The 26,171-nt window shown below is 57.7% G+C and overlaps 2 protein-coding genes across 7 annotated transcripts in view; one reads left to right on the forward strand and one right to left on the reverse strand.

Annotated features, from left to right (window-relative positions):
- The first annotated feature begins 384 nt into the window (after positions 1 to 384).
- Positions 385 to 4,399, forward strand: MCRS1 (microspherule protein 1). 2 transcript variants are annotated; one of them, XM_074807666.1, is made up of 14 exons: positions 385 to 459; positions 880 to 1,009; positions 1,098 to 1,236; positions 1,324 to 1,482; positions 1,603 to 1,712; positions 1,809 to 1,917; positions 2,764 to 2,902; positions 2,989 to 3,064; positions 3,209 to 3,237; positions 3,369 to 3,461; positions 3,594 to 3,676; positions 3,775 to 3,862; positions 3,947 to 4,074; positions 4,148 to 4,399. In XM_074807666.1, the coding sequence occupies exons 2-14, from the start codon at positions 900 to 902 to the stop codon at positions 4,232 to 4,234; spliced, it is 1,350 nt and encodes a 449-aa protein (XP_074663767.1). In that variant the 5' UTR covers positions 385 to 459; positions 880 to 899; the 3' UTR covers positions 4,235 to 4,399. The 2 variants fall into 2 exon arrangements, with proteins under 2 accessions (XP_074663767.1, XP_074663768.1); XM_074807667.1 differs by having other exon boundaries at positions 1,809 to 1,908.
- Positions 4,400 to 4,509: 110 nt separating this feature from the next.
- SPATS2 (spermatogenesis associated serine rich 2) overlaps positions 4,510 to 26,171 on the reverse strand; it is a 29,736-nt gene continuing 8,074 nt past the window's right edge. For 4 of the 5 annotated variants that reach the window (XM_074807637.1, XM_074807640.1, XM_074807639.1 and 1 more), the window contains 12 exons: positions 25,628 to 25,940; positions 17,894 to 17,973; positions 17,505 to 17,613; positions 16,114 to 16,163; positions 14,702 to 14,960; positions 14,240 to 14,452; positions 12,952 to 13,087; positions 7,820 to 7,878; positions 7,163 to 7,272; positions 6,044 to 6,146; positions 5,663 to 5,859; positions 4,510 to 5,531 (listed from right to left, as the gene is read on the reverse strand). In XM_074807637.1, the coding sequence (XP_074663738.1) occupies positions 5,148 to 5,531; positions 5,663 to 5,859; positions 6,044 to 6,146; positions 7,163 to 7,272; positions 7,820 to 7,878; positions 12,952 to 13,087; positions 14,240 to 14,452; positions 14,702 to 14,960; positions 16,114 to 16,163; positions 17,505 to 17,613; positions 17,894 to 17,973; positions 25,628 to 25,652 (1,725 nt within the window). In that variant the 5' untranslated portion in view covers positions 25,653 to 25,940 and the 3' untranslated portion in view covers positions 4,510 to 5,147. The remainder of the gene's footprint in view (positions 5,532 to 5,662; positions 5,860 to 6,043; positions 6,147 to 7,162; positions 7,273 to 7,819; positions 7,879 to 12,951; positions 13,088 to 14,239; positions 14,453 to 14,701; positions 14,961 to 16,113; positions 16,164 to 17,504; positions 17,614 to 17,893; positions 17,974 to 25,627; positions 25,941 to 26,171) is intronic. The other variant, XM_074807641.1, reaches the window with a different exon arrangement.

The raw sequence follows: 26,171 nt of genomic DNA on the forward strand, positions 1-26,171 counted from the left end.
CATGATGGGTGTGGCCGTTGGGAGCCGCCATGATGGGTGTGGCCGTCGGGAGCCGCCATGATGGGTGTGGCGGGAGAGCTGCCATGATGGGTGTGGCCATTTCAACGGACGCTGCCGGGGCCGGGACGAGCCCGGTCTGCCGCTTTAACGGGGCTCGTCCCCGTCCCCGTTCCCGCCCGTGGGTTGGTCCCGGTCGCCCCCGACCCACCGGCAACACCGGCCCAGAAAGGAGCGGCCTCCGGCCTGCCCTTAGCTAAGATGGCGGCGCCCTGAGCCAAGATGGCGCCGCGCCGCAGAGACCTCGCGGAGCCTTTAAAATGGTGGCGCCCTCGGTGGCTTCAGCGCGCCTGATATTGACGTCAAACCCTTTTCCGGTGGATTCCCGGAAGTGGCGCCGTCCATGGAGGCGCGCGGGCGGACGCCGTCGCGGAGCAGCCGGAGCCGCCGCTCCCGGGGATGGTGAGGCCGCGGCGGCGGCACCGGCTGCCCTGGGCGGGGCGGGCGCTCCTCGGGGGGCGGCGGCCGGAGATGGGGGGACGGACTTGAGCCCCGCCCCGGGGCTGGGAGACCCCGGCCGGGGCCTGCGCCCCTCTCGTGTCCCCCGTCCCCTCCCCGGGCTCCTCATGTCGCTCCGTGTCCCCCTTTGCCGTCCCCTCGTCCCTCGCCGCCGCCCACGGTCCCCCGTGGCCCCCCACCCCCCCATCTCCACGCCCCCTTCATTCCCGCCGTGTCCCCGCGTTCACAGCCTCCCCCCACAGGGTCGGAGCCCCCCGACCCCCCTGGTCGCTGCACCCCCACGGCGTGACGAGGGTGACGAGCTCTTGGGGCGGGGGGGGGCAGCCGGGGACCCCCCCCCCCAATCCCCTCTGTCCCCCGCAGACGTGCTGCTCTCCGGACTGATGGCGTCGGGCGCGACGAGCCGCTCCGAGGACGAGGAGTCGCTGGCGGGGCAGAAGCGGGGCTCGGCCCAGGCCTCGGGCGCCATCCCCAAGCGCCGCAGCTCCTCGCGGTAGGTCGGGGTGGGAGAGGGGGACCCGCTGCCTGCCCGCTGCCTGCCCCCGCGGCACCGGCCCTCGGAACCGCCTCGTTTCTCCCAGGTTCATCAAGCGGAAGAAGTTTGACGATGAGCTGGTAGAGAGCAGCCTGGCCAAATCCTCCAGCCGGGCCAAAGGCGCTGGCGGGGTCGAGCCCGGGCGCTGCTCGGGCAGTGAGCCTTCCTCCAGCGAGAAGAAGAAGGTGAGGGACCGCTGGGGACATCCAGGGGCTGGTGGGGGTGCGGGGAGCTTCGGAGAGACCCCGACCCCCCTATTTCTGCCCACCCAGGTCTCCAAGTCCGTGTCCACCCCCATCGCACCCAGCCCGGTGCCGACCCCCGGCCTCGCCAAGCGGATGAAGAAGAGCAAACAGCCCCTGCAGGTGACGAAGGACCTGGGCCGCTGGAAACCCGCCGATGACCTTCTGCTCATCAACGCCGTGCTGCAGGTACCGGCCGCGGGCTGTGGGGTGGGGCAGGGAGGGGGCTGCCTGTGCCCTGGGGCCAGCGCTGCGTTTTGGGGCTGCCCCCCCCCCAGGTCCCCTCCCCTCACCCGCAGGTTTTTCCAGACCAACGACTTGACCTCGGTGCACTTGGGCGTGAAGTTCAGCTGCCGCTTCAACCTGCGGGAGATCCAGGAGCGCTGGTACGCGCTGCTCTACGACCCCATCATCTCCAAGTGAGCGCGGGGCAGCCCCGGGGCGGGGAGGCAGAGCCATCCCTGGGTGGGGGGGGGGCTCTCACACCGTGTTTGTGTGTCCCCCACCCCACCCAGACTGGCCTGCCAGGCCATGCGGCAGCTGCACCCCGAGGCCATCGCCGCCATCCAGAGCAAAGTGCTCTTCAGCAAAGCCGAGGAGCAGCTGCTGAACAAGGTGGGATCGGTAAGAGCCAGCTGGGGGGGGCTGGGGGGGGTGTCGGGCTCTTCCAGGGGTCCCTTGGCCCGGCTGGAGGATTTGGCGAGGCTGCTCTCTACCAGCATCGCTACAGGCGTGGGGAGGCGTGGCTGGAGCTGTCTGGAAGAAAAAGATCTGGGGGTTCTCATTGAGAAGCAGCTGGACATGAGCCAGCATGTGCCCAGGTGGCCAAGAAAGCTAACGGCATCCTGGCTTGTACCAGCACCAGCGTGGCCAGCAGAAGCAGGGAGGTGACAGTCCCCCTGTGCTCTGCACTGGTGAGGCCACACCTGGAGGGTTGTGTCCAGTTTTGGGCACCTCAATCCCAGAGAGATCTCGAGGGGCTGGAGCGAGGGCAGAGGAGGGCAACGAGCTGGGGAAGGGGCTGGAGAATAAATCCTGTGAGGAGCGATGGAAGGAGCTGGGGCTGTTCAGTGTGAGGAGGAGAAGGGGAGGGGAGACCTCATCACTCTCTGCAGCTCCCTGAAAGGACGTTGTGGAGAGGTTGGGGCTGGTCTCTGCTCCCAGGGAATTAGTGACAGAACGAGAGGGAACGGCTTTGAACTGCAACAGGGGAGGGTCAGGCTGGACAGGAGGGAAAAATGTTTCCCCGCCAGAGTGGTCAGAGAGTGGAACAGGCTGCCCAGGGAGGGGGTGGAGTCCCCACCCCTGGGGGGGTTTAAGGGCCGTTTGGATGAGCTGTGGGGGGATGTGGGGTAGGGGAGAACTTTGCAGAGTTGGGCTGAGGGTTGGACTTGCTGACCCTGAGGGGCTTTTCCAACCTGAGTGACTCTGTGATTCCCTGGTGCCACGTGTCCCCTCTCCCCCCCGCAGACCAGCCAACCCACCCTCGACACCTTCCAGGAGCTGCTCCACAAACACCCCGACGTTTTCTACCCCTCCCGCACGGCCAAGGCGCTGCAGCTGCACTGGCAGCTCATGAAGCAGTACTACCTGCTGGACGACCAGACCGGTGAGGCCGGAGGGTCCCCCCTGTCCCCCCTGTCCCCCGTCCCCTGCGCCCCCCAGCCCCCTCACTCCCCCCGTTCCTCCCTCCAGTGCAGCCGCTGCCCAAGGGGGACCAAGTCCTGAATTTCTCCGATGCTGAGGACATGCTGGACGACAGCAAACTGAAGTGAGGGGGTTGGGGGGGCACAGGGTGGGGACTGGGGGCTGCAGGGTGGCACCATCTCAGCAGCGAACTAAAGGGGAGTTTTTTGGGGGGGGCTGGGGAGGGGAGAGGGTGGCACCGTCTCATCCTGCCGCTTCTCCTCCCCAGGGACGTGCGGGACGAGGTGCTGGAACATGGTGAGTCCGACCCGCTCCCCTCTGAGCAGCTGGAATTGGTGGTGGGGGGCTCAGAACCCCCCCCCGGGCTGGGGGACAGGGCGGGGGGGTGTGGGGGGGTGTCCCCAGCCCCCTTCTCCCCCTCCCCCCAGAGCTGACCGTGGCCGACCGGCGCCAGAAGCGGGAGATCCGGCAGCTGGAGCAGGAGCTGCACAAGTGGCAGGTGCTGGTCGACAGCATCACGGGTGAGAGCTGGGGAGGGGCGTCTGTCTGTCATCCCCCTGGCCGTCTGTCCCTCCCCCCCCGTCCCTCTGTCTGTCCTCCCTGTCCCCCCTGTCCCTCTGTCCGCCCCCCCCCCTCACTCCTCTTTCCCCCAGGCATGAGCTCCCCGGACTTCGACAGCCAGACGCTGGCCGTGCTGCGTGGCCGCATGGTTCGGTACCTCATGCGCTCCCGGGAGGTGAGTGGGGGGTTGTTCCCCCCTCCCCAGCCCCCAGCCGAGCCCCCCCACTCCCCAGGGAGCCCCCCCCACCCCCCTGACGCTTCCCCCCTCCCCAGATCACGCTGGGCAGAGCCACCAAGGACAACCAGATCGACGTGGACCTGGCGCTGGAGGGACCGGCCTGGAAGATCTCCCGCAAGCAGGGTGCGGAGGGGGCGGGTCTGGGGGGGCTCTGGAGGGGGGGGGCTGCGCTCCCCCCTCCTCTCACCCCTTCTCTTCCCCCTCCAGGCGTCATCAAGCTGAAGAATAACGGGGATTTCTTCATCGCTAACGAGGGCCGACGCCCCATCTACATCGACGGGCGCCCGGTGCTGGGCGGCAACAAGTGGAAACTGAACAACAACTCGGTGGTGGAGGTGAGTCCTGAGGCGTGGGGGGGGGCCCGGGGGGGCTGCGCGTCCCCCCCTACTCACCCTTTGCCCCCCCCAGATCGCCAGCCTCCGCTTCGTCTTCCTCATCAACCAGGACCTCATCGCCCTCATCAAGGCGGAGGCGGCCAAGCTGGCCCAGCAATAATCGGGGTGGGGGGGGGAGTGGGGGTCCCCACAGCTCCCAGTTGGGTACTGGGGGGCCCCCCCCCGGGGCTGGAGGTTGTCACCTTCCAATAAAGTATTTTCCCCTGCCCCGGGGTGGGGGGGGGACACATGGGACCCCCCCAGCTCCTGTGGCGTGTGCTTAAAATTGCTCCTTTATTGAAAAAGGGGAGAGGGGGCTCTGGGGGGGGGGGACACAGGGCGGGGGGGGGGGGGTCCCAGCGGAGCTGAGTTACTGAAACAGAAAGTGTCGGAATGTTGAAAGCTCAAAGTTGGGTTTTATTTATTTGTTCAACCAACTCCGGAGAAGTTTAAGTCAAAGAAAGAGGGAAAGAAAAACCCCCCACCCCCCTAAAAAGTCGGGGGGGGGGAAAAAGGCTGGAAGCCCCCAGGAAACTGCAGCCGGAGATTGACCACGCCCGTGGTCCTGACCCCCCCCACGGAAGGGCTGCGCCCAGGATTAGCGCCGCTAATTGGTATTGCTAGAATTTAATTTAGAGAGAAAAAAAGGGCTGGAGAAGGGGGGGGGGGGGGCAGCGGGGGAGGGAATAAAATAAAGAAATCCCCAACGTGAAAACCAGGGAGGAGCAAAGTGTGGGGACAGAGTGTCGTGGGGAGGAGGGGGCCAGAGGCCTGCCTGGCCCTGGGGGGGGCACCCCCAGCCCCCCCCGGCGCTCCCCAGGCCCCAGCACTCGTCCTCGCTGCCAGCACGAGGCCCGGGCAAAAAAAAATGAGTCTTGGGGCTGGATTTTGGGCAGCAGCTGCTGGAGATTGGGGTTGTGGAGGGAGAAGAAGGGGGTGGGGGGGGTACAGGCGGGAGAGGAACAGGGTGGGGGGGGGAAGGAGAGGCAGAAAAAAAAATGGCACAAAAAATGAGACGTGTAAACTTTCCTTCGTTAGTATCGCAGCGAGGAGCTGCCTCCAGGCCCCCGCTGGCAGCGGAGCCGGGGCTGGGGGGGGGCAGAACCCCGGGGGGGGGCAGGACACGAGCCCCGGGGCTGGGGGGGACACACGACCCCCCCATCTCTCACGAGTTGGCTCCCTCCTGGCGACTGGCTCTGGGCTTGCGCTGGGGGAGCCCCTTGGGCTCTGTGGGGGGGGGGCGGGGGGCCGGGCCGGGGGGGCTGCGCGGGGCCCGGGCTGCTGGCCGAGGTTGCCCGGGGGGGGGTTTGCTGGCCCGGGGCGTTGCGGTGGCGGTTGGGGTTGGCGGAGCGGCCGGGGGGGCCGATGTGACGCTGGGCCCGGGGGCCCCCTCCCGCTCTCCTGTTCCCCTGCGAAACCTGGAAGAGAAGGTGGGGGGGGAGGTGAGTGAGCGTGACCCCCCCCCCAGCCTGGGGAGGTTGGAATTAAAAAGCAAAACCCCCCCAAACCCCCCAAAACGGAGGCTCCCACCGCCCCGCGGTGCCGTTACCTCTCGCGCCGGCTGGGGGGGGCGGCCGCCCGCGTTCCCCCCCGCCGCATCCGGGGGCTTCTTGGGGGCCGCGGTGAGGCTCGAGGCGGGGGCAGAGGCACAGGCGGGGGCCGACGTCGCGCTGGAGCCGCTGAGCGAAGCGGCTGCCGCGGAGCTGCACCGCGAGCGGCTGGAGTAGCTGTTCTTGGGGTGGGAAACTGGAAAAGAAACACCCCAAAAATGCGCCTTGGGGCGGGGGGACGGGGCCCTGGAGCCGGGAGGGGGGGGCGGCGGCTCACAGCTTGGAGGGACAACGGGGTGAGGGAACGGGCACAGCCCCCGCCCCGCGCTGCCGCGACACCGCGCCCGGTTTTGGGGTGCACGGGGAGGGTTTTGGCTGACCTTGGCCGAAGGCTGCGATGCTCTTCTTCAGCGCCTCGAGGTCGCAGCTGAACCGCGCCACCCGGCCCAGGTCCTCGTCGTACTTCCGCTCGCTCACAAAGTGCTGCACGGAAAAGGCAAAACACGCTCGTTAATTCAGAACACAAAGGGGGGGGGAAGAAACCTCCCCTCCCAGCCCAGGAACAGGCAGCCGAGTTGGAGATGCTCAGAAAAAAAATAAAATAAAAATATTCGTGAGGCAGCGGCTGGTGGAAATGGAAAAGCCGATTTTTTTTTTTTGCGGCCTCGCCAACAGGTTAAGGGAGTCCAGGGGCCGCTCTGCTCCGCCCCGGGAGCGAAACGAGCCCTCGGGACGCTCCCAGGGGCAACAGGATTCTGAGCCGCACTAATCCTGCCACGGGGGTGAGCAGTTTGGGTTTTCAAAGTGCAGTTTCATTGATGCCATTTCGCCCTGAGGGTTTCAGGGGGCGTCTCGGGGTGGGGCCGGGTGAGCAGCTGGTGGCTGAAGTCGGTGTTTTACAAAATAAATGATTTAAGATTCAGGAGAAGGCGTCCCCTGTCCCGGCGACGTCGAGAACTACGGGTGCAAGGGAAGCGTCACACAACACAAAACCGCCTTCGGAGGTGTCAGAAACCCTGAAGGTTCTAAAAAAAGTTCTAAAAAAGGTGCATGGCTGTTGGGAATTGGGAGGATTAACCCCCTCGGGAGCTGAGGCGTTGGGCTGCAAGAGCTGTGCCGGAGTCAACCTTCTGATAAAACCAGACAGAACCCCTCAAATCCACAGGTACGAGTGGAACGCGAAGATACGGACCAAGGGGATGATTCTGGGGTGACTCTGCCAGCCCAGCGACTGAGAAAGAGAAATCAAGAGCCCAGCGCCCTGAAGGAAGGGACCGGCCTTGGGGAGCGGGCGCTGGGTGGTGCGAGCGTCCTTGGGGGGCAGGATTGGGGGCAGGGGACCCTCCTCGGGGCTCCCAGCTCCGCACGTCGGGTAAATAAACCGGTTTATTTCCTCGGCGACTCCCGCTGAGGGGGCCCCCGCGTCGTCCCCACCTCCCGCGGCGCCGTTCCTGCTCCGCCACCTCGGGGCGGGGGGTCGAGGGAAAAGCTCAGCTCACCTTTATGTCGGCTCTGAGCTCGACCAGCTGCTCCTCCGACATCCGCACGGCCACGTCCGTCAGCTTCTTCAGGGCTTCTGCCTTCTTCTGGCGGCTCACCAGGATTTCCACTGAAAATCAAACCACGCTCAGGCAGCGCCGACACCGAACGGGGCTACCCAGAGCGAAACCAGCCCCGGACTGGTGGCCATCAGCCTCCCCCGAGGCCCCCCCAGAGCTGTGCCAGCTGCACAGCAGCCCCCCCGCTCCCCCCCGCTCCGATTTACGTCTCCAGACACAGACAGAACCTGAGCTGGAAGCCGACGAGAGGCACAACACGAGCTCTGCCGCTCCCACGACACCCCCGAAACGGTGGGGCCCGGAGCTGCCGGGGGGGGCGTCCCCGTGACTCGTTTCCCACCTCCCCGCGAACGCTGCGGTTTTGGGGAACGGCCTCGCGTGGAAAGGTGCAGTTTATGTCCCACCCGCTAAGGGGGGGACGGAGCAGCAGCTTCAGAGGGTGCAAAAATCATCTAGTGGCGATAAACAGGGCCGGCAGCCACGGGGCCACGGATTTGGGAACGACACGAAGGGGTCGGGGGCAGAAATCTGTGTCGGGGGGGGCTGTCCCGGAGAGCGCAGCAACACCCGCGCGCTGGCACAAAGGCAGAGTCTTACTTGCTTCTGCTTTCACTTTGTCCATTTCGGCCAGTAACGCCACCTCACGATCCATCAGGCTGGGGGGAATAACCAAAAAAAATACGGAAAAAGGGAAGAGATTTAGTATTAAACAAAGAGAACAAGGCGGTGCGAGAGCAGGAGCAGCGGCGGGGCTCCGGGCGCGCCGGCCCACGGGCAGGGACCGGCAGATGGCGGCAGGAGTTCGTTGTGCCGGGCCCCGGCTTTGTTCTTAGGCCCGAGGAGTTGGGGCAGGCTTGGCGGGTGCTTAGGCCTGCTCAGGCTGGGCTCAGCGCCACGTTCCCGGCCAGCCACGGGGGGACACGGTCACCTCACCCCGCCGCAGTCGGAGCCACCTTGGCAAGGGGAGAGGGAGCGGCAGCCGCGGTGTCGCGCGCGGCCGGACTTTGTCACCGAAGGAGACCAGGGCGCGATGCTTTAACGAGTCACACGCTCAACTAACGAGCAGCGGGGCAGGATGAGGAGCCACAATAGCCAGAGCTCAGCTGAAGGCACCCGACTGCAGCGCTCTGCTCTTACACCCTCATTAGCTTATTTACACCAAACTGGCCCACTAATCCAGCAACCTGAACTCTGGTGCTTTTCGGGAGGCCCGTACCCTGCTGATCCCCCCGGGGCCGTGGGACGCCCCTCCCTGGCAGCGCAGCGGGTACAAGGACACCCGGAGCCACCCAGGCCACGAGCCAGGAGTCTCCTACAGCCCCAGGAATTTTTTGGGCCGCGGAGGGGACACCTGAGCGGGTGACAGCAAAGCATCTCCGCTCGCCCGGAGAGCCTCAAGTGTGTCTGTTGCCATGAGACCGCAATTCCCCCCGGCATGGCGGCGGCAGCCTTTGCGCAAGCAGAACCACACGGCTACCGGCCGGCCAAATTTAGCAAATTGAGGCTATCGAGTGCCCTGCGCGAAGGCAGAGCGCCCAGAGCACCCAGAGCACCCATAACCGCTGCGCACAGGCCCGCAGAGAGGGCTCGTGCCCCTGGAGATGCGCACACCGGGGTTACAGCGGGAGCGGCGATACCAGTGCTCCCAGTCCGGACAGGGGCAGGCGCTGGTCGCAGCTCTGGGCTTCACCAGGAGGAACCCAGAGCCTCGCAGAACCCCCCCTGCAAACGCTTCTTTTGTGCTTCCCCCGGAGCTACGCCTGCAGCGGCCTCAGCCCCGCTCCACCTTCCCCCGGCTGCGGCCGGCGGCCTGAGCGCGCTCGACATCAGCCGATTAACGGGGTTTGTTTCGGTTCCTGCTTTCTAAATATAAAAGCAGAGTCCTCCTCCCGTGCGTTAAGCTGCAGGGTACTCGCGGCACGGACGCAGAGCGGTACTCGGAGGTAGCAGCAGTGCGCAGGGTCGGCCCTTCAACACCCACCACACGCCTCTCTCCGTGAGAAAGGTTCGCTTGAAAATGGGAGGAATATTTATTTTAGCGACCATCTGAAAGGGAAACCACGGAGCATCTGAAATGCAAACTCAAACCACCGCTCCCGCGCCTCTGCGCGTCAGGGAGGGCTGAGGCAAGATCAATTTAAACAATTCCCTCTGAACAGCAGCTTTGACATTTGGCTTCTTCTGTTGATTTATCGCTCTGTCCATCCGCCTTTTCAGGGCAGGGATTGTTTCTGCTCGTAGCACAGCAGGGGCCTGATCCAGGTCAGGCACTCCCAGCCCAACTGCACAAACACAACAACGCGTGTCAAGCGCGACGCTAATAAGACTTCACCTTGTTTCCAGCCGCCCCCAGAGCGGTTCGACCTGGCTCTGCCGCGCCGACGGGCCGGGCGAAGGCAGAGCCCCAGCTGCCTCCTGCCCAGAGCCCCGTCAGCGGCAGGACCCCCCCCCGCCCCGGCGCTCGGCAAAACGGGTGCAAATGCGGCCTTAATGGTCAATTCCAGCGGGGGAAGAGCCTCGCGGCTGCGGCAGAGCGGGGTTGTGCTACACCTTACCCCAAGCCTCCTCCCTGAACACACAGCCCAGCTCCGCCGGAGCCAACACCCACTTTATAGGGGCCGTTTTGGGCTTTTTCCACCAGGCTGCAGGCGCGCACGCACGCACCTTGGCACAGATCACAGCTTGCGTCTCTTCGTAATTTAATTTACTCAGTGGAGCTCAGCTGGAGTCCTTTACCCAATTTTACAGTTGGGCTGGCTGAGGAACAGAGGTCAAGTGGCTTTGCCCGAGGTTGGCGCGATGACGCGGATCAGACCCCACTGCTCCGCCGTCCCGCACGACAAACCACCCCCCCCCTTCTGCCGGATCTGTTCGGAAACACGCCGGCCCTTCCCCACCGCTCTGTCCCGGCGCATCCGCCCCTGCCGGCAGGGCTGGGCTCTGAGGGAGGACGTTTAAGAAGCGCGCAGGGAAGAAAAAGGGCAAAGCAGATAAATCAGTAACTGCGGAAGATGAACTAACGCCGAACAGGCTGCGCCCCCCCACGAGAAGAGGCGCTCTCAGCTCAGGGCAGCGCGTCGAGCAGCGCCCGCGAGGTGTTGTCTGGGCCTGAAAGACAAGAGCCCTTTGCACAAGCACGCTGAGGGGTTTGGGGCTGGTTTTCCTCGGGGCTGAAAGACAACGATCTCGGAGCCTGACGGCAATCGAAGGCGGCCGGGAGCCTGCCCGGCAGCTCTGCCACGGGGCACGAGGGCGACGGCAACACGCAGTGGCGAAAAGCCTCCAGCTCTGCCCCACACCCGCCTCAGCGCGCGGCGCTGAACTCACCCGCATCACCCTGCAAAGCTTGGGTTGTGGGTTTTTTTTTTTTTTCCCCCTGATGTGCTGCTTTCCCTGTCAGCAGAGAGCAAAATATTCAGGAAATTAAGGGCTATTGGGATTCCCTGGCTCAGGTTTCCCGATCAGCTCCAGCCCAGAGGAGCGAATCCTCTCAAACAAGAAGCCAAAGCAGCTACGGCTGCGTCTTCACCAGAGACTGAGAGAGGCGCGACCCCGGCGTTGGTCTCCTCCTTCACCCCCACCAACCTCTAGACCCGGGTCTAACACCACACGGTGCCCAGCGAGAGAAGGTGAAGGTCAAGAACTCTCAGAAGCCTCACGGCTTAAAAGGACGTCTGAAGGGCAGCCCTGACAGGCAGAGGTTAAACCAGTCCAAGCTTTGCTACTTAAATATCCTGTTTCAGCTGAACAAACCTGCTTTTAAACCAGGTTTTCCTTTGGTAGGAAGCCAGCTGGAGAGGCGAGCCAGCAAGAGGATTTAACTGTCGGATCCTGCCTTGTGCTGTAGGACTGAAAAATGTACTAATTATTCTCTGGGTCATGAAGGAAATTGGAAAAAAAAAAAACAAAAAAAAAAGTGAAGGTACAATTTACATCTCCGCTCACCGGCGATGCATCGCCTTGGGGAAAAGGAAAGCGGATCTTGCTGCGGAGTCGCCGCTCCTCGCCCGCCCAGGGCCGGCGTCCTGCCGCGCAGCTCCCGCTTGGCGTTTGCCGAAGGAGGATCCCGGTGGCCCCGTTCCAGGCCGGCCCCCGCCTCCCCGCTCCCGGAACCGCGCGTCCTGCTTCGCCCGCTGCCGGCTCGGCTTATCGGAGCGACGCTGCGGGACCGGACTTGAGTCTTTAACCTTCCCGAAGGTGACGCAAGCGTTTTCTGGATGATAACACAAGTCAAAGGGCGAGGAATCACTTCTACGGAGCCAGACACGTTCGCCAGAAGCGTGACGGTCTCCCTAGCAGGGAGAGGCTTTTGCAGATGTTGTAACTGGGTGGAGAGGCAGAAAACAAAACCTTCGCGACAAACCCCCCACCCCGTACACAGTGACAACACTGAATCGTATCGGATTGGCTCAGTAGACAAAGCCACTAACAAACAAAGTGAGAATATTCATAAATCAAACTTGAGTTCAGGCTACGAACCCCTCAGCCACGGACGGCTCCACCCCTGCGCCGCAGCTCCAGCCTGGAGACCACAACGGCCTCCCGGCACCAAACGCAGGTCAGGGCACGCGGACGCTCAGCCCTGCCCCTCCAGGGTGGCCGAGGCTCCTCAGGTGAGTTTAAAAGTCATTTCTAAACATTTTTATCAGTATTTTTAGCTTTAATTTATGAATTACGGGGCAGCACTCCTCTCACTTCAGGAGAGCACCTGCTGGGGGCGAAGTTCAACCCAAGGACGAGCACAGGCAGGGCCACATGGAACAACAAAATTTGCTACGAGGCTCGGGCACACGTCACCAGCACTAAACCTCCGAGGCCACACGCGCTCTCCAGACACCGACGGCTTCTGACACGGATTTGCAAGTCTGCCAAATATCTACTTTAATCCTCCAGCGCGATAGCAGCATTTTAGTTACTTGTCAAATGTTACTCACTTCAGGCAAGGAGAACTCTCTGTGCAGTTTCTTATGAATATTTCTTTACCAAAAGGCATCGTATTTGTATAACCAAGAAGAAGGATTTCTCAGGAATAGACTCAATCAAGACAGAGCGTATCTGATGTTAGGCCTTTCAGAATATCATCTTAAAGCACTTATCCAAACCAATAAAGATGTTCATTAAAAAAAGACCCGATTACACTCGTAGGGAACATCATGCACAGTATTAAAAGCTTGGCTTAAAAGGGGGGAAGCGAGGCTGCACAGGATGATCTTGGGTGTGTACTTACACCTTCAAAAGGACCCACGTTACATTCAGCCAGAATCTGAAGATCTCAGAAGTGGCTGTTTCCACGTACGCCCGCACGCCGAGCTCCCCACCGCTCCCCTCCCAGCGTGACCTCGCCAGTTCCTCGCGTTACCTGCGTCTAAAACGGCTTTTTGGTCAGGACAAGCGTCTTGTACAGACACGGAGCCGCGGTTCAAAGACCCCCACGGACGCACCAAAGCCTCGACCAGCCCGTTAACATCCCAGCGCACGTGTAGGCCGGCAGCTCGAACGCAGGCCTGGCAAAGCTGCCCGCCGAGGCGGCTTCCCAAAGCTGCCCAGTGCAGGACTTTAGGCTCTGGTTTAGTCTTTAAGACACGCTGAGCTCCCAGGCGCTGCAGCCCAGCGCTGGGGCCGTCGGGCAACCCCAGCAAGTCCCTGCCCTGACTGGGAAGCTCAGGCCTTATTCCAGATGTATTGGTCTTAAGCCTTACCACCTGGCTCTGCCCCTGCGTTTAACTTACCTACTCTGCAGCTCAGCAAAGACCTGCTTCATCTTCTTGATGGAAGCATCCATCTCCTCCTTCACCACCACCCGGTACCGAGCCAGTGAAACGGTGCAGCGCTGGAGATCCTTCACTGATTTTTCAATATTAGAACCTACCAAGAGACAGAGTGAACTCAAACAGCCACGTCAATCACACCGCTAAATCCTCCCAGCAGGGATAAATCTAGAGATGGCTTTCCCCTCTTATTTTAAAACTATACACTGCTTGGTTTTAAATTTTTCTTTCCCGTCCCCATTACAAAGGCACTCGGTTCAGCGGGGACAGTTTGAGAGATTTTCTTCTCGGGGAAAGTTTTCCCAAGGCTTGTAGAATTTCCTCCTACGGGCAGGGACGTCCCTCCACATTTTCAAATACATGAGAGAAATGAAACGCGTCTCCGAGCGGCTTTTGTGCCAGGGAGCGGAGACAGGTGGAACGCAGCCTCCTCCAAAGACCAACGCACCGTAGTCACTAAACGATACGAAATGATTGTTCGCCTGGGGAAGGGAATTATCTCGGAAACTAGAATTAAGGCTCTTTCCCCAAACCAGGAGATGAAAGGGCTGGTTATGGCTGCCAAGGTCAGTCCCTGCGGCTCGCCACCTCGCCCGCGCTCTTGGGAGCTCGCTGGAGTGCGGTTGCCCCCCCTGCCAAGCTGCATTAACAACGGCTCGTTGCAGCCTTCCCGTGCAGCGAGGAGGTGAACTACCACCCCCTCATCTCCCCAAGCCAAGTACAACAACCGCGATCACAATCGGGGTCTCTGAGGTCCCTCCTGTCCCCACTTGTTATCGTAAGAACTCAGCTGTGGAGAAAGCGCACGAAAAAGGAGGAAAAAAAAAAATAAAATCCAGTAGGAGGCTGTCACTTCTTGTAACAGGACTGGCCCGAACTTCTGGCCTTTTGACAAATTCTCACAAAAGATGAGAAACAACCTAAAGGCTCTGTGATGGGGCTCAGAGAAGAATGGGCTAAACGTATGCAGCGAGACCAGCCGCGTCCTCCCCTGCCTCTCTCACACACATGGGTTTGCCGCTCCAGGCGCTACATCTAAACTGCTGTCAAGATTCCTGCTGCGCGTAGGGGAGAGGAGGAGTAAGAGCGCAAGTTACCGGCCAGATAACAAGCAGCACGTTAGCTCGCATTAAAATCAAAGTCCGGCGTGCCTCAGCACCGCGTCTGTCAGCGACGCCGCGGCGGCGAGAACTTGGCCAGCAGCGACCTGCCCCGCCGTCGGAGCGCGCGCAGGCCCTCAGGGCCTTACCCAGCTTCTTGTTTGCAGGGGAAACTGGAACGTCCTCCAGCCGCGCTACAGACAGGGAGGCGGGAGTCGAGTGGCTCGTGGTCGATCTGGACAGGGACCTGCTCGCGCTCCTCTGCTCCGGCCGCGGCCTGAGGGACGACGGGCTCGGGGAAGGGCGCACGGTGAGCGACTTTGTGTCCAAGTCTGCTATTCCATTGGGTAGTTGAGGCACTGCTGTGGAGAAGCACACTGGTTTAAAGGGGAACGCGAGGAGGAGGGAGAGCACTGACCGCCTCCTCGCCACAACAAGCAAAGAACTCGGAAATCAAGGCGAGCTGCTCTTCGCTGAAGAGGCGCCCACACAACTCAGCGCTCAAAGCTGACCCAAAACAAAGAAAGAACGGGGAAAAAAAAGCAGGAGGCAGCTCCTCTGCTTTTCCAACACTCGGTGCCCGTCTCCTGGGCTACTTTCGAGAGACTAACCTGTTCTATCAGGCATGTCTGGTGCAGCAGACTCACAATCCTCCAGCTCTCTGGCATCAATTGAAAGTGCATCCAAACCTTCGCTGAGTGAGTCCACAGACTCCGTGTCGTGGGCGCAGCCGTTGACATGGAAACCGTTAATTCCACCCTTCTCCGAGTTTGCCGACTGCTCCTCTTCAGCGGACGCTGGTTTCCCGGGGTCTGGGAGGCCAGGGCTCGATTCAGCTTGTGGTTTCGGTTTGGTTTTCTTCTTCTTGTTCTAAGGATTAGGTATCCACACCACAAAGGGGACACACACAAAAAAAAAAAAAGTTAAGCTTAATTCCTGAAGGGAAAATTAATCTTATGCTTACTGGCTGAAAGTAGTTGAATTAAATACTTTTTCAGCCAGGCTGGCTGTTGATCCTATTAACAGTAGGAGGGATTTATTCAACAATGAGGACAGATATAGTGGCATTAATGAGGCGTGAATACATTATCCTCTCCCAGGCCGTGCCAACAAGAGCAATGGTTATCAGATGAAGGCTGCGTAACTGATGGGAAACAGGGGAGAGGTGTGTGGCTGCACCCCGCAGCACCGGCCGGGTGGCTCCTGGGGGTGCCGGCTGCCACGGGGCAGCTTCCAGGGCGCTCTGCGAGACCTCGCTCTGCTGAAACTTCCCGCGTTCCCCAGCGCGGGGCTCCTCAGCCACATTTTTTTCCCCCCCTCTCCATTTCATGCTGGGGCTTTTCACGTATTCAAAGGAGTCCTCGTGAATAATTATGATTTTATCCTTGTCCTGGTGGATTTAGATATTATAATATCAAGCACTGAAACTTTGCAAATCTTTATTTAACCCTTTCACAGAGGTCTGGGCAAAGAACGAGGCAAAACACTCGAGAAAGCTTACGTGACAAAGAAATATATTTCCACCGAGCTCAGCATTAAACGCAACTGTTCAGCTCGAAAGGTTACCGATGAAAAATGGAACAGCATGACTATCTGAACAGTGAATTACAGGGCTCCGCTGAAATAAATGGACCTGATAAAGATTTACTTCAGTGTGGGGCTGCGTGTGCGGATTAGGGGTCCTGGGGAGGGTCAGCAGAATAAAAGCGACTGCAAGGACAGAAAGTCTAGAACCCGTTTTTCAGATGCTACGTTGGATACAATGTGCCTGACAACTAAATTAAATGCAAACGTGGCGAGGTGACGGCGTTCACAAGTTACTGTGTAAATCTTTGCCCTGAACAGCGAAGCACCCGATAACCAGCGATCACCTCCCTGCATCAGTCTGAACATCAACACACACCTCTGCTCTTTGGTGCTTTTCCCACCTAAATCATGAGGAATGCAGACTGTTGTCTGTAGCATGAATCCTCAAAATAAAAAGGTAAAAGCCTTAGCAAAATATATTTTAAAAAAGCGTTACCTTTTTTTTGCCTGTTACAGTCCATTCTTTCAGCACTTCACTGGCGTTGCCTGAAACAAAAGGCAGCGGTGAGCCGTGGACGAGGCAACACTCTGGTGCTTTCCCCGTCACGTGGAAGCGCCTCCACACCCCGAGCCAGCCCTAACACCTCCTGCAGCCAAGTTTCAATTCTCTTAGTTGATGTAATAAAAGCACTGGTTTCATTTTTGCTTTGGGAACGCGCTGCTGAACAGGCTACTCCCTTACAACACAGTGCCAGCTCTTTCCAGGAAAGGAGAAAAAAAAAAAAAAAAGGTCTTTCTCGGGCTCTGTCACACTACAGGTACTCGGAGCCCTGCGGGAAGATGCTCTGAGCTCCAAGCTGCCTCCAGGTCAGGTATCTGCTGCCTCCTCTCCCCAGAGCCACCGCTGCCAGGACGCCCAGCACGGAAGGGAGAGCCGGGAAGCGACAGGCGCCGTCACCCGCAGCAGCCTGTTCTTCCAAGGCCAGGAAACCTGAGCGGGACTGACACCCTCTGCTGCAGCACGGCAGCCAGAGCCGGGGGAAGATCCGCCAGCCAGGTTTCAAAGTACAGACAGCAGCTAGGGAAGCTGAAGACACTCCCGTTCTGTACACACGGACGAGAGCTTCTGTAACTGAGAACCAAACCTCCTTTATCTAAAGAGCTATCAAACCCTTATCTCTGCCTTGACCCCTAGTTGGACAAACACCAGCTAAAACTTGGGAAGAACCACCCGTTAGTCGTCTTTGTGGAGAGAGCCCGGACTTGGACGTGCTGAGAAGCTACTCGAGCTTCTGCTCCCTGGAGTACTCGCAGCGCACAGGCTACGGCTGCTCCCAGAGCGGGTCCGTCCGAGTATCCCAGAATCATCGAGGTTGGAAAAGCCCCTGAAGCTCCTCCAGCCCCACCATGAACCTCCCCCTGACCGTTCCCAACTCCACCACATCCCTCAGCGCTGGCTCAACCCGACTCTTCAACCCCTCCAGGGATGGGGACTCCCCCCCTGCCCTGGGCAGCCCATTCCAACGCCCAACAGCCCCTTCTGCAAAGAAATCCTTCCTAAGAGCCAGTCTGACCCTGCCCTGGCGCAGCCTGAGGCCATTCCCTCTTGGCCTGCCGCTGGGTCCTTGGCTCAAGAGACTCCTCCCCCCTCTCTGCACCCTCCTTTCAGGGAGTTGCAGAGGGCCAGGAGGTCTCCCCTCAGCCTCCTCTTCTCCACACTAAACCCCCCCAGTTCCCTCAGCCGCTCCCCATCAGACCTGTGCTCCAGACCCTGCACCAGCTCCGTTGCCCTTCTCTGGACACGCTCGAGTCATTCGATGTCCGAGTACACGTGGTACGTACGAGTCACGAAGCCACAAACCCCGCCCAGAAACCAGCCGCCGTTACCTTCCATAAAGGCTTGCACTGTTTTGTCCACGCAGTTGTCAAAATGCTGCAGCACGAGGACAATCTCGTTGTTGCTCCTGTTGGGGACTATCGCACGCACGGCGCTGATCTAGAGGGAAGGAAAGGGGGTGACACATGAACCATTTGCTTGATCCCACACGGAGCCTACAGCAACCCTTCCGCAGCAGTCTGAACACCCTAACCGATGACTTCCTTATAAAACTTTAATGTGCCAGGACGATTTAGCCTGAATAAAATTTTGCTTTTGACAGAGCTGCAGTTAGCTCCCAGACAGAAACATATTTCATCTCAGAGAGGAGATGAAGATACAGCGTTCACGAGCTCTTCCATGGCACGTGGTGAGTTAAAGTCTCAGAAGACACATTTACCTTCTCCTTCATGTTTTCAAAGGTTCCTCCTTGGGCCATCACAGTATTGGACTGCACATCAAAAATAAACCCAGACGGATCTGTGGAGACAAAGGAGAGGGAAGCTCTCTTCTGAACAACAGGCACCGAGAGACATTTAGAAAGATACGAAGCAAGAGGTCAGCTCCGAGCTGTTACTTTGCCAAGGAGAAAATTGAAATCCTACAAACGTACGGCGCTCGCTGGCTAGTCCTGTCGGAGGGGTAGCAGAGGCCGAGCAGCTGCCGAGGGGGAACCGGACGCGATCCCAGCCCCGTTTCAGGACCGGACTCTCTTTAGCCAGGTAACCCCCGGTTGAATCTGGTTTGCCAGTGCCCCCCACTGAACTCGAGAAGCCGATTCACTCCTCAGCTCTGGGACAGTTTAAACCAACCAACCAGGGAACAAAACCACAAGCCAAAAACCACGAGTCCCAGCAGGGCTGGTGCGAGACAGGAGGGTGCTGAAGCCGACCGGACCAGCACCGCTCCTCCATCTCCACGTTCATCTTTGCCTGAGCCCAGCAATAAAGAGTTAACAAAAGCGCTAGAGCCTTCCAGCAGTGTGGTTCACAATTTCCTCCACCTGGAGATACAAGTGGCAAGCAGACTGATAAATGGGTTTGAAGATCCAGCAGCTTGTGTTCCCTGCCAGCAATGATCTCCAAGGTAATGCTTCGATGTTCCAAGAGAGACCCATAATTGAGACAGCCATCACCAACAGGTTTGCTCCCTGCCAGCGAGCAAAGGTCACATAAATCTGCAGGCCCTCCCGTTTCACCGAGAGATCCTCAGGGGGGCCTGGCATCACGAAGTCGCCCTCGATTTTCCCTGCCAGAGGTCCGAGCAGGCTCAATTTCAGGTTTGCGAAGGAAAAGGGCTACAGCTGGTCACGGATGTGTTTTACTGGGACAGACACACCTCAAACGGGTATTTTGGCCACGTTTGGGCTCTGGAGGAACGGGTGTCCCTGGGCAGGGGCCGAGGGCAGGACGCCAGAGGTTTTCAGCACTCCCACTCTGCGTCACCAACCCCCTCCCAGGGAGTTCACGCGCGTGCACAAAGCCAGATTCCCTACGAGGGCGTTTGCTCACGGGTGCTTCGACGCCTCGAGCCCTGCACGGAGCCAGGGAAGCACAAGACCCCCCCGATTCTGCCCGGGATGGGGGTTTCTACAGCTGCCGCTGCCCGGCAGCTTTGGGGACCGCCCAGGGGAAGGGACATTTCCAACAGGCCAGGGCGCTCTGCGGGGCCGCGCGCTCGGTCACTGCCCTTTCTGCGTTAGCTCAGCTGATATTCCAAGCTGCTGATTCATGTTCTTTCCCTCACCTCCTCTAAATAACTCGTACGCGATTTTGAGACACACCATTGACTTCCGCGGTTCCCAGACATTGATGTAGCATTTAAACCGAGATGCCTCCAAATACAGTGACAGAATTGTGAACATGATGGAAAGGTCAGCCTCTTATTAAGGCTACAGATGAACGGTTAAATTCTTCCTCCCGCCATCCTTACCCGTTTCAGCCCCATGAGCAAGATTTTCTCAAGTTTCCCAAGCTCACAGAAGTTCGAGTTACCAACTTTCTAGTCCTTAATCTTGTAAATGGCTTTCAGACTCCCATCACCGAGTGAGAATTAGCAATCTTTTTTCAAAATCTTCATTGCAGAGCAGCCACCAAGGACCCAGGTGCCAGGAAAGATGAAGTTCAGCTCCCCCATGCAGCACATTTTCAGCTACTCAATCCCATCCCTTCCCCACAACTCCATTTGCGCTTGGCCTTACAGGGGACTGACCTTGTCGGCACCTCGCTCCGAGCCGCTTCTCCAGATTCCAGTCGCTTCGCCACAGCCCAAGTCCTCCTGGTGCTAAAATGTTTAGCATGCAAAAATTATGCGACGGAGACTACGCCGTATACATTTGATATCGCCCCTGAGCGCTCCCGAGCATCGTTAAAAGAGCTGCTGGCACTCAGGTCTCCCGCGACAGCGGGTGTTTGCAAGAAGGGACAGAATTTAAAATGCTCGCGCCCGCGTGGACAGAAGTCTGGCGGCCACCAGCGACTTCGAGATTTTTTTGAATTAAGAACCTCGTGGGAAAGGAAAGCTCCTTCCCAAAGCCAGGGCTCAGGCTTCGCATGGCATGTCTGACGTGACGGGTCAGTCAGACGCTCGGCCTGGTCTCTGCTGCATTCCAACGCGCCCCGTGCAGCGCTGCCCTGTTGATTTGATGTGATAAACCCCCGAGACGACGCCAACGGCCTTAATTGCTTCCCTGTTCATAACTGCTTCCTCCAGAAAAATGAGGTGGTAAGAAATCATTCATCCCAAATCATTTACTTTTGTGTTTCTGTGCTGTTTATTGGACTAAACAACACATGATCTCTTAAACAGAAACACTAACGATGCCAGGATGAATTCACCCTCCTAAATATCAACCTGCTCCTCCCGTAACTCTGCTAAATCAGCCCTTTCTGAACAACACACGTGCAAGAATTAAAACTACGGATCTAACAAACGCCTGCCCCTCTTCCTAGGACACAGGAAATAAAACAACTTCACACCTGACACCTCGAGGAAGTCAAAACAGGGGCCACTATTCCCCCCTCAAGCCCTCAAGTCAAGCCGAGCCGAGTCCTGGCTCACTTCTGAGCCACGGCAGGCAGTTTCGGAAAATAAAAACACCATCCTGACCCCTCCCCAGACCCGGTCCCAGGCAGCGTCACAGAGCACATCGCAGGAAGGCGTAAGAGCGCGATGAGGTGTTCGCACCCAGCTCCTCCGAACCCATCCAGCACTTCATCCCCACCACACCCATGTGCCAGCTCACGGGAAGTTTGCACAGTAAAACAGCGTATGAAATGAAAAAAAAAAAAAAAATCCTGCTCCAAACGCCAGGTTTGTCCTCCCGCCCTAGCCAGGACACTCGCAGGCTTTGGGGAACTGGACGGCGTATTCACTTGAAGTGCTCTGCAATCAAGATTCAGTTAAACCGTGAAACATTTATAGACTCTGTGGCTTTTCAGGTCAACGGTAACCGCGCCGGCTCTCCCAGGAATAGCGTGGGAGACCTCGGCTAATGTGAAATAAAAAGCTCTTAAAGAAATGGCACCTCGCTGCTCGCGCGGAGCATCTCCAATTTGCTCTAATTACAAGCATCTTCAGCAGCCCCTGCGTTGTGAGATCCGGGAGATGTCCGTGCCCAGGACTGCAGAGGTGACTGGACAGGAATTAATGCACCTTCCCAGGACGGAGTAAAGAAGCCAGAATATCACTATTCTATGGGTCTGTGCTTGCAGTCAGACCGGCACACCGAAGCGCCCACAGACACCGGGGGGGAAAAAAAACCTAAAAATCAGGATTTCCGGAAAAAGGGCTACTTGAGAGACTACATCCGCCCGAGCTCTCTGTGGTTCGCCGGCTCCCGGGGCGCCAGGCTCTGCGCCTGAAGCCAACAGACCACCCCAGGCTGCGTTTTGCATCTCTCACGTCGTGTTTTTCCTTACAAATTCCATCAACACAGATCGCTGGGTTTTTTTCCCCTCGTAAGAACTGTTCTTGCTAACAGGCAACAGAGGTACCAGCGCTAAGCTCTCTCCTCACGCATTAGAGAGAAGGAAGGACTGAACTGGGGTTACAATCAATATTCGTGGGTTTGCTGCTGTCCAGACATTTCACTGATACCAGAAAAAACTACACAGAAAGACTAATTTTTTTCCATGATCCAAGGGGAGGAACGTCAGTACCACACAGCGCCCTGAGCCCTCCCTTCCCCAAAATACACTGAGCTATTCAAGCGGCTCTGTTCAGTTACTAAGCCCAATTTCTGTCCCTGCTCGCTGCCTGGCCACAAAGTCGGGGTTTGGTACCTCAATCAGCTGTTGTGGAAACTATTTTAAAGCCCCAAGGAGAGGCCTGCGATACTCCTGCAGCGCACAGCCAGCCCACAGAGGCAGCAGCTGCTCTTCAGCGCCTTGTCTCAACAAAAAATGCCACTTTCTCGCTTATTTTCTCAAACAGATTTCAAGGGGCCAAGAGCACAACACGGCCTTCTCGGCCCAGACGTGATACAGGATTCGGGTCGCCAGGGCGTAACTACGAAAACACTTGCTGTGTTTGAGACAGAATAAGGGTACACGGGCAAGAGACGGGCTCACAATGTGGAGAATTCCTTCCGCGGGGAGCAAAGCCACCTTCCAGATATCTCATCTCCAGCAGAAGCTGGACGGCAGCGGAAGAGCGAGCCCTTGCACGACGGCAGGCCACGCTCCCTGCCGTACTCCCCAAGGGCTCGGAAGAGCGGGGAAAAAAATGAGATTAAATACGTAATAAAAATCAACTTCTCGCCCAGGCCCAAAGTCACGCCGCTAGAACTGGCTGTTTCTGCTCGACACAAGAAGCGGGTATTTTTGCCCCTCGCAGGGCCGCAGCTCTCCTAAGCCCCCGGGGGCAGGGGAAGCCCTTGGGGTGCAGGTGTCATTGTCCCCGAGGTGTCACGGGAAACCCGGGGCAGGGCCGCTGCCACGGCTCCAGCTTCGACCCGCGCACGCAGCGCAGCGAGGCCACCAGCTCTGCGGCGAAGCCAGGCAGAGCCATTAAGGTAATTTGAACTGCAAGACACCGTCTTCACCCTCCCATCTCATTTCCATCTACACATAAAAAATGAAAAATTAAATTAAACCCGCGCGTTTCCAGAGCACCGCACTCAGCAGAGCGACGCGGCTGAAGTTCCCACGAATTCCTGGCGCCACCCGCACCCTCGTACCGCGCCCGCTCGTGAGCCAGGAGCTGATTTATCAGGTTCCAGCACAAATGCTCAACATTCGCCTTCGTGCCTTTTCCACACAACTCACAGCAAGCGCTGCCTCGCAGAGAACTCGGCAACCTCCCGCTTTGCCAATTCTGCCACGAGTTATCTGGACGCAGAGCGAACAAATCGCTCGCAACTGCCCCGATCAGCAAGGCCTGGCTTTGGCAGAGCGGTATCTACTGCTTGATTGATGCGTTGTTAAACAACGTACGAGCTTAAAAATCAAATTTTTCTCACATCTGGGGTTTTTGTAAAGGCTCTGGTGCGCAGGCTCCCTGCTGCTCGACACCGCTCCAGCCAAAACCCTCCCTCCCCAGCGACCGAGACCAAAGACCTTTGGCCTTTCCCAAATTCACGTGGGGCAGTTTCCCATCAATTGAAATGGCTCCTTGATGTATCCAGAGGAGCAGGAACCCATGTGGTGTTTTATTCAGGAACCTGGCATGCCTAAAACCGCGGCTGATGGCCGATGGAAACAAGATTTATGTGATTGCTTTGTATCCTGGGGTCACCAGTCATTCCTGAGCCTGGTGGCTGCTTTCACTCAAATCAATTAATCGAGTCAGGAGGGGGGATGAGAGGGAGCGCACACGCTTCGTCTGGGGGGAAAAACAGGAGCACTAAGACTCCCAGATCACTTCAGACAGCAACAAACCTACCAGACTCTGGGGAAGTATTTATTTAGAGATCTGCCATCGCCGAGACCACCTTTCCTTCAGATTTCTAAATTATCCCTTACAGAATAAACCAAAGCTGAAATGAGCCATCCAGGATAACCCAGACATGGACCTACACGTGGCCGCACGCATTTGGATTCTGAATGGGGATAATTACATGACTGGTTTACAGATCGAACCGTTTTCTCCTCAGCATAGATCTTTTGAGTTATTTACAGCCAGTAACATTCAGGAGCAGAACACGATTCTGCGCCCGAACTTTGCGTGTCCATTTTCGCAAGGATTAAAAATACCCTTCGGAACAGCTCGGATGTTCGCTCTGTTCTGTGGCACTTCTAGGAAACAGGTGGGCTTCTGATTCGGTTTCAAAACTGCTGCATTATTAAAAATAGCTCCGTCTCGTTTCCTCTCTCTCCACACTTCTCACCAGCCCTTTGTTACACCGCAAAGGGGTTTTGTTTTGCTTTCAGAAAGAAAGAGAAACTGAAAAGACACTCTTACCTGGCCCAGGTACACTCCTTTACAGAGAACTGGAAAATATTTGTTGACTACATTAACATTCTAGAGCAGCAGAAAAGTAGTAATTGAAAATTCAATCACAGTCCAAACAGGACAGGGCACAGCCAGAAGAGTCTGCAGCTTTAACTCTCACCTTCCCTCATGTCCACACGGCCACGTGGCGCGGGCGGGAGATGAGCCTGCTTAACAAAGCAGGGCGGGTTTTAGCTCCCCAGTGGCGGCGTGAATTAAAGCCTGCTCTGCATTCCTGCTCCGTGTCAAATATTGATGGCCAAGATCCCTTTACTTTTCTTTAGGCACCCAATACGTGCCAGCGCTTCCCGGCGGGTTCTCTCCCCGACACTCTGCCCAACGCACCGAGAGCCGCAACTGGGTCGGCTTCTTCGCTCGGCCGGGGATTTGCCGAACCCCTGAACCCCCCCAGAGTGGCCGCTTCCCACGTTTGCCCCCAGCTGTCTCCTACAGATTTCTCTGGCGCTCCCCACCCGGCCCCGTGAAGCCTCTTCTGCTGTTTCAAGGTGTGTTTCTCTCCACACACACTCAGCACCGACTGCCGGGCTCCGTTTGCAGCATCAGAGAGAAGTCGATTTCTTAATGACTTGCACTGAGGCTTCCAGGAGCACAGATACAAATACAGCGTTTTAAAAATCACTTAAAAATTATCCTAGACAATAATTTCCATAACTGTAACTAATTGCTTTGAATCATGTATGGACCTGGCTGTCAAAGGACGGCTGGGCTCCTCAGGTAGACGCTGTTTCTATGCCAAAGCTGCTAGGGAAGAAGAAAAAAAAAAAAAAAAAAATCTACAGAGAACAAAAGCTCTTCTCCTGAGGTAGAGGACATGAATTGTCAAACCCATTCGCCTTAAATTATTAATTAGTAGTCAGTTCAAATAAAAAGAGAACCGTAACCCTCAACCCCCCCTTTCTTCCCCCCACCACACACACACACTTTGGAATTAATGTTTCACACACGACAAATAAGATCCCTCCCTGAAATAAGCTGCTTGACGCCAGAACGGCTTTGCCACTTAACGTGCCACGGCGGAAAAAGGAAAACCAGCCTCTGCGTGTGGAGACAAAGCAAGGGAAAAAGCTTCTCACAAACTTGCTCGTTGCCCTCCTGTACCCACCTTGAAGGAAAAAGATTGACTAGGTCTGGTTTGAACCCCGGCCCCGAGAGGCGAGGGCCTGAGCGGAGCCATCCCTCCGCTCTTCGGAGGTTCTTTCCCAGCCGGGCTCCCGGGGCGGGAGGAGCAGGGCCGAGGGGGCACGCGGAGCGCGGACAGCGCTGCCGGCAGCGGGACGTGTCGGTAGGGTTAATGCCTGAGGGACCCAGCCCCCACCGACACCCAGCGCCAGCCGGGCACCCCAGTGCCATCAAAAAGTTTGGTTCGGCAGCTCTTCACCTACTAAACAGCATTTTTTTTTTTCCCTCCTGTTGTCTGACTGGGAACGTGATGCACTATCAACGTTACAGAGGAACTCGTGAAATCAGAACTGTCCGGCTGGACAACGGAAACGCGACTAAAAACGTCGCAAAACCCAACAGGTTGTACGATGTCACCGAGACAGCGACAGCGAGCTGTCAAGTGCCACTAGCAGCCTCGAAAGTATAGCAAAAGCAATTAACCCCTTTCCTAATTGATAACTTCGGAATCAATCGTGCTGTTTACTGGCATTTGATTCCATCACGTCCACACGCATCTTACCTTTTGTATTTTGCTTTTTAGACATCTCAGCGTGTTTGCTCTAACGCCCAGCTATACAGGAGGGGGGGGGAATCGAGTCCTCGCCCTTGAGCACCGTAGCTGGCAGCTGCAATTCACACACCGCCGTGTATCAACGCGGGAAGCGGCAGAGATCTGGGTTGGGATGGCAAAATCCCAGCTGCGAGGGCAAACGGGGTCTGGAGTTGTCAGAAATCTGCTGACAGGCCAGCGGAGCACTACAGCTCCTTCCTCTGAAAAGCAACTTCTTGTCACAAAGCCTGACTGCGGCAGTTGGTATCGGCCTTTTCAGGTTCTGAAAAAGAAAGGAGGAAGAAAAAAAAAAAAAAACAAAGAAAAGAAGTAAGAAAATTGCTACGTTACTAGGCAAGGCACAGCCTGAGCCTCCTGGCTTGTCGGAGCCGTCTTGCTCACGCTTTTTAAGAGTAAAAATTTGTATTTTGTTTAAAGGCGTGGTGAAACAACCAGCCAGAAAAAAAAAAAAAGAACATTTAATATAAAGCAACAAGATCCCTACGGAAGACTT

This window comes from Strix aluco, chromosome 27 (genome assembly GCF_031877795.1).
Source record: "Strix aluco isolate bStrAlu1 chromosome 27, bStrAlu1.hap1, whole genome shotgun sequence".
In the NCBI taxonomy this organism is placed as follows: Eukaryota; Metazoa; Chordata; class Aves; order Strigiformes; family Strigidae; genus Strix; species Strix aluco.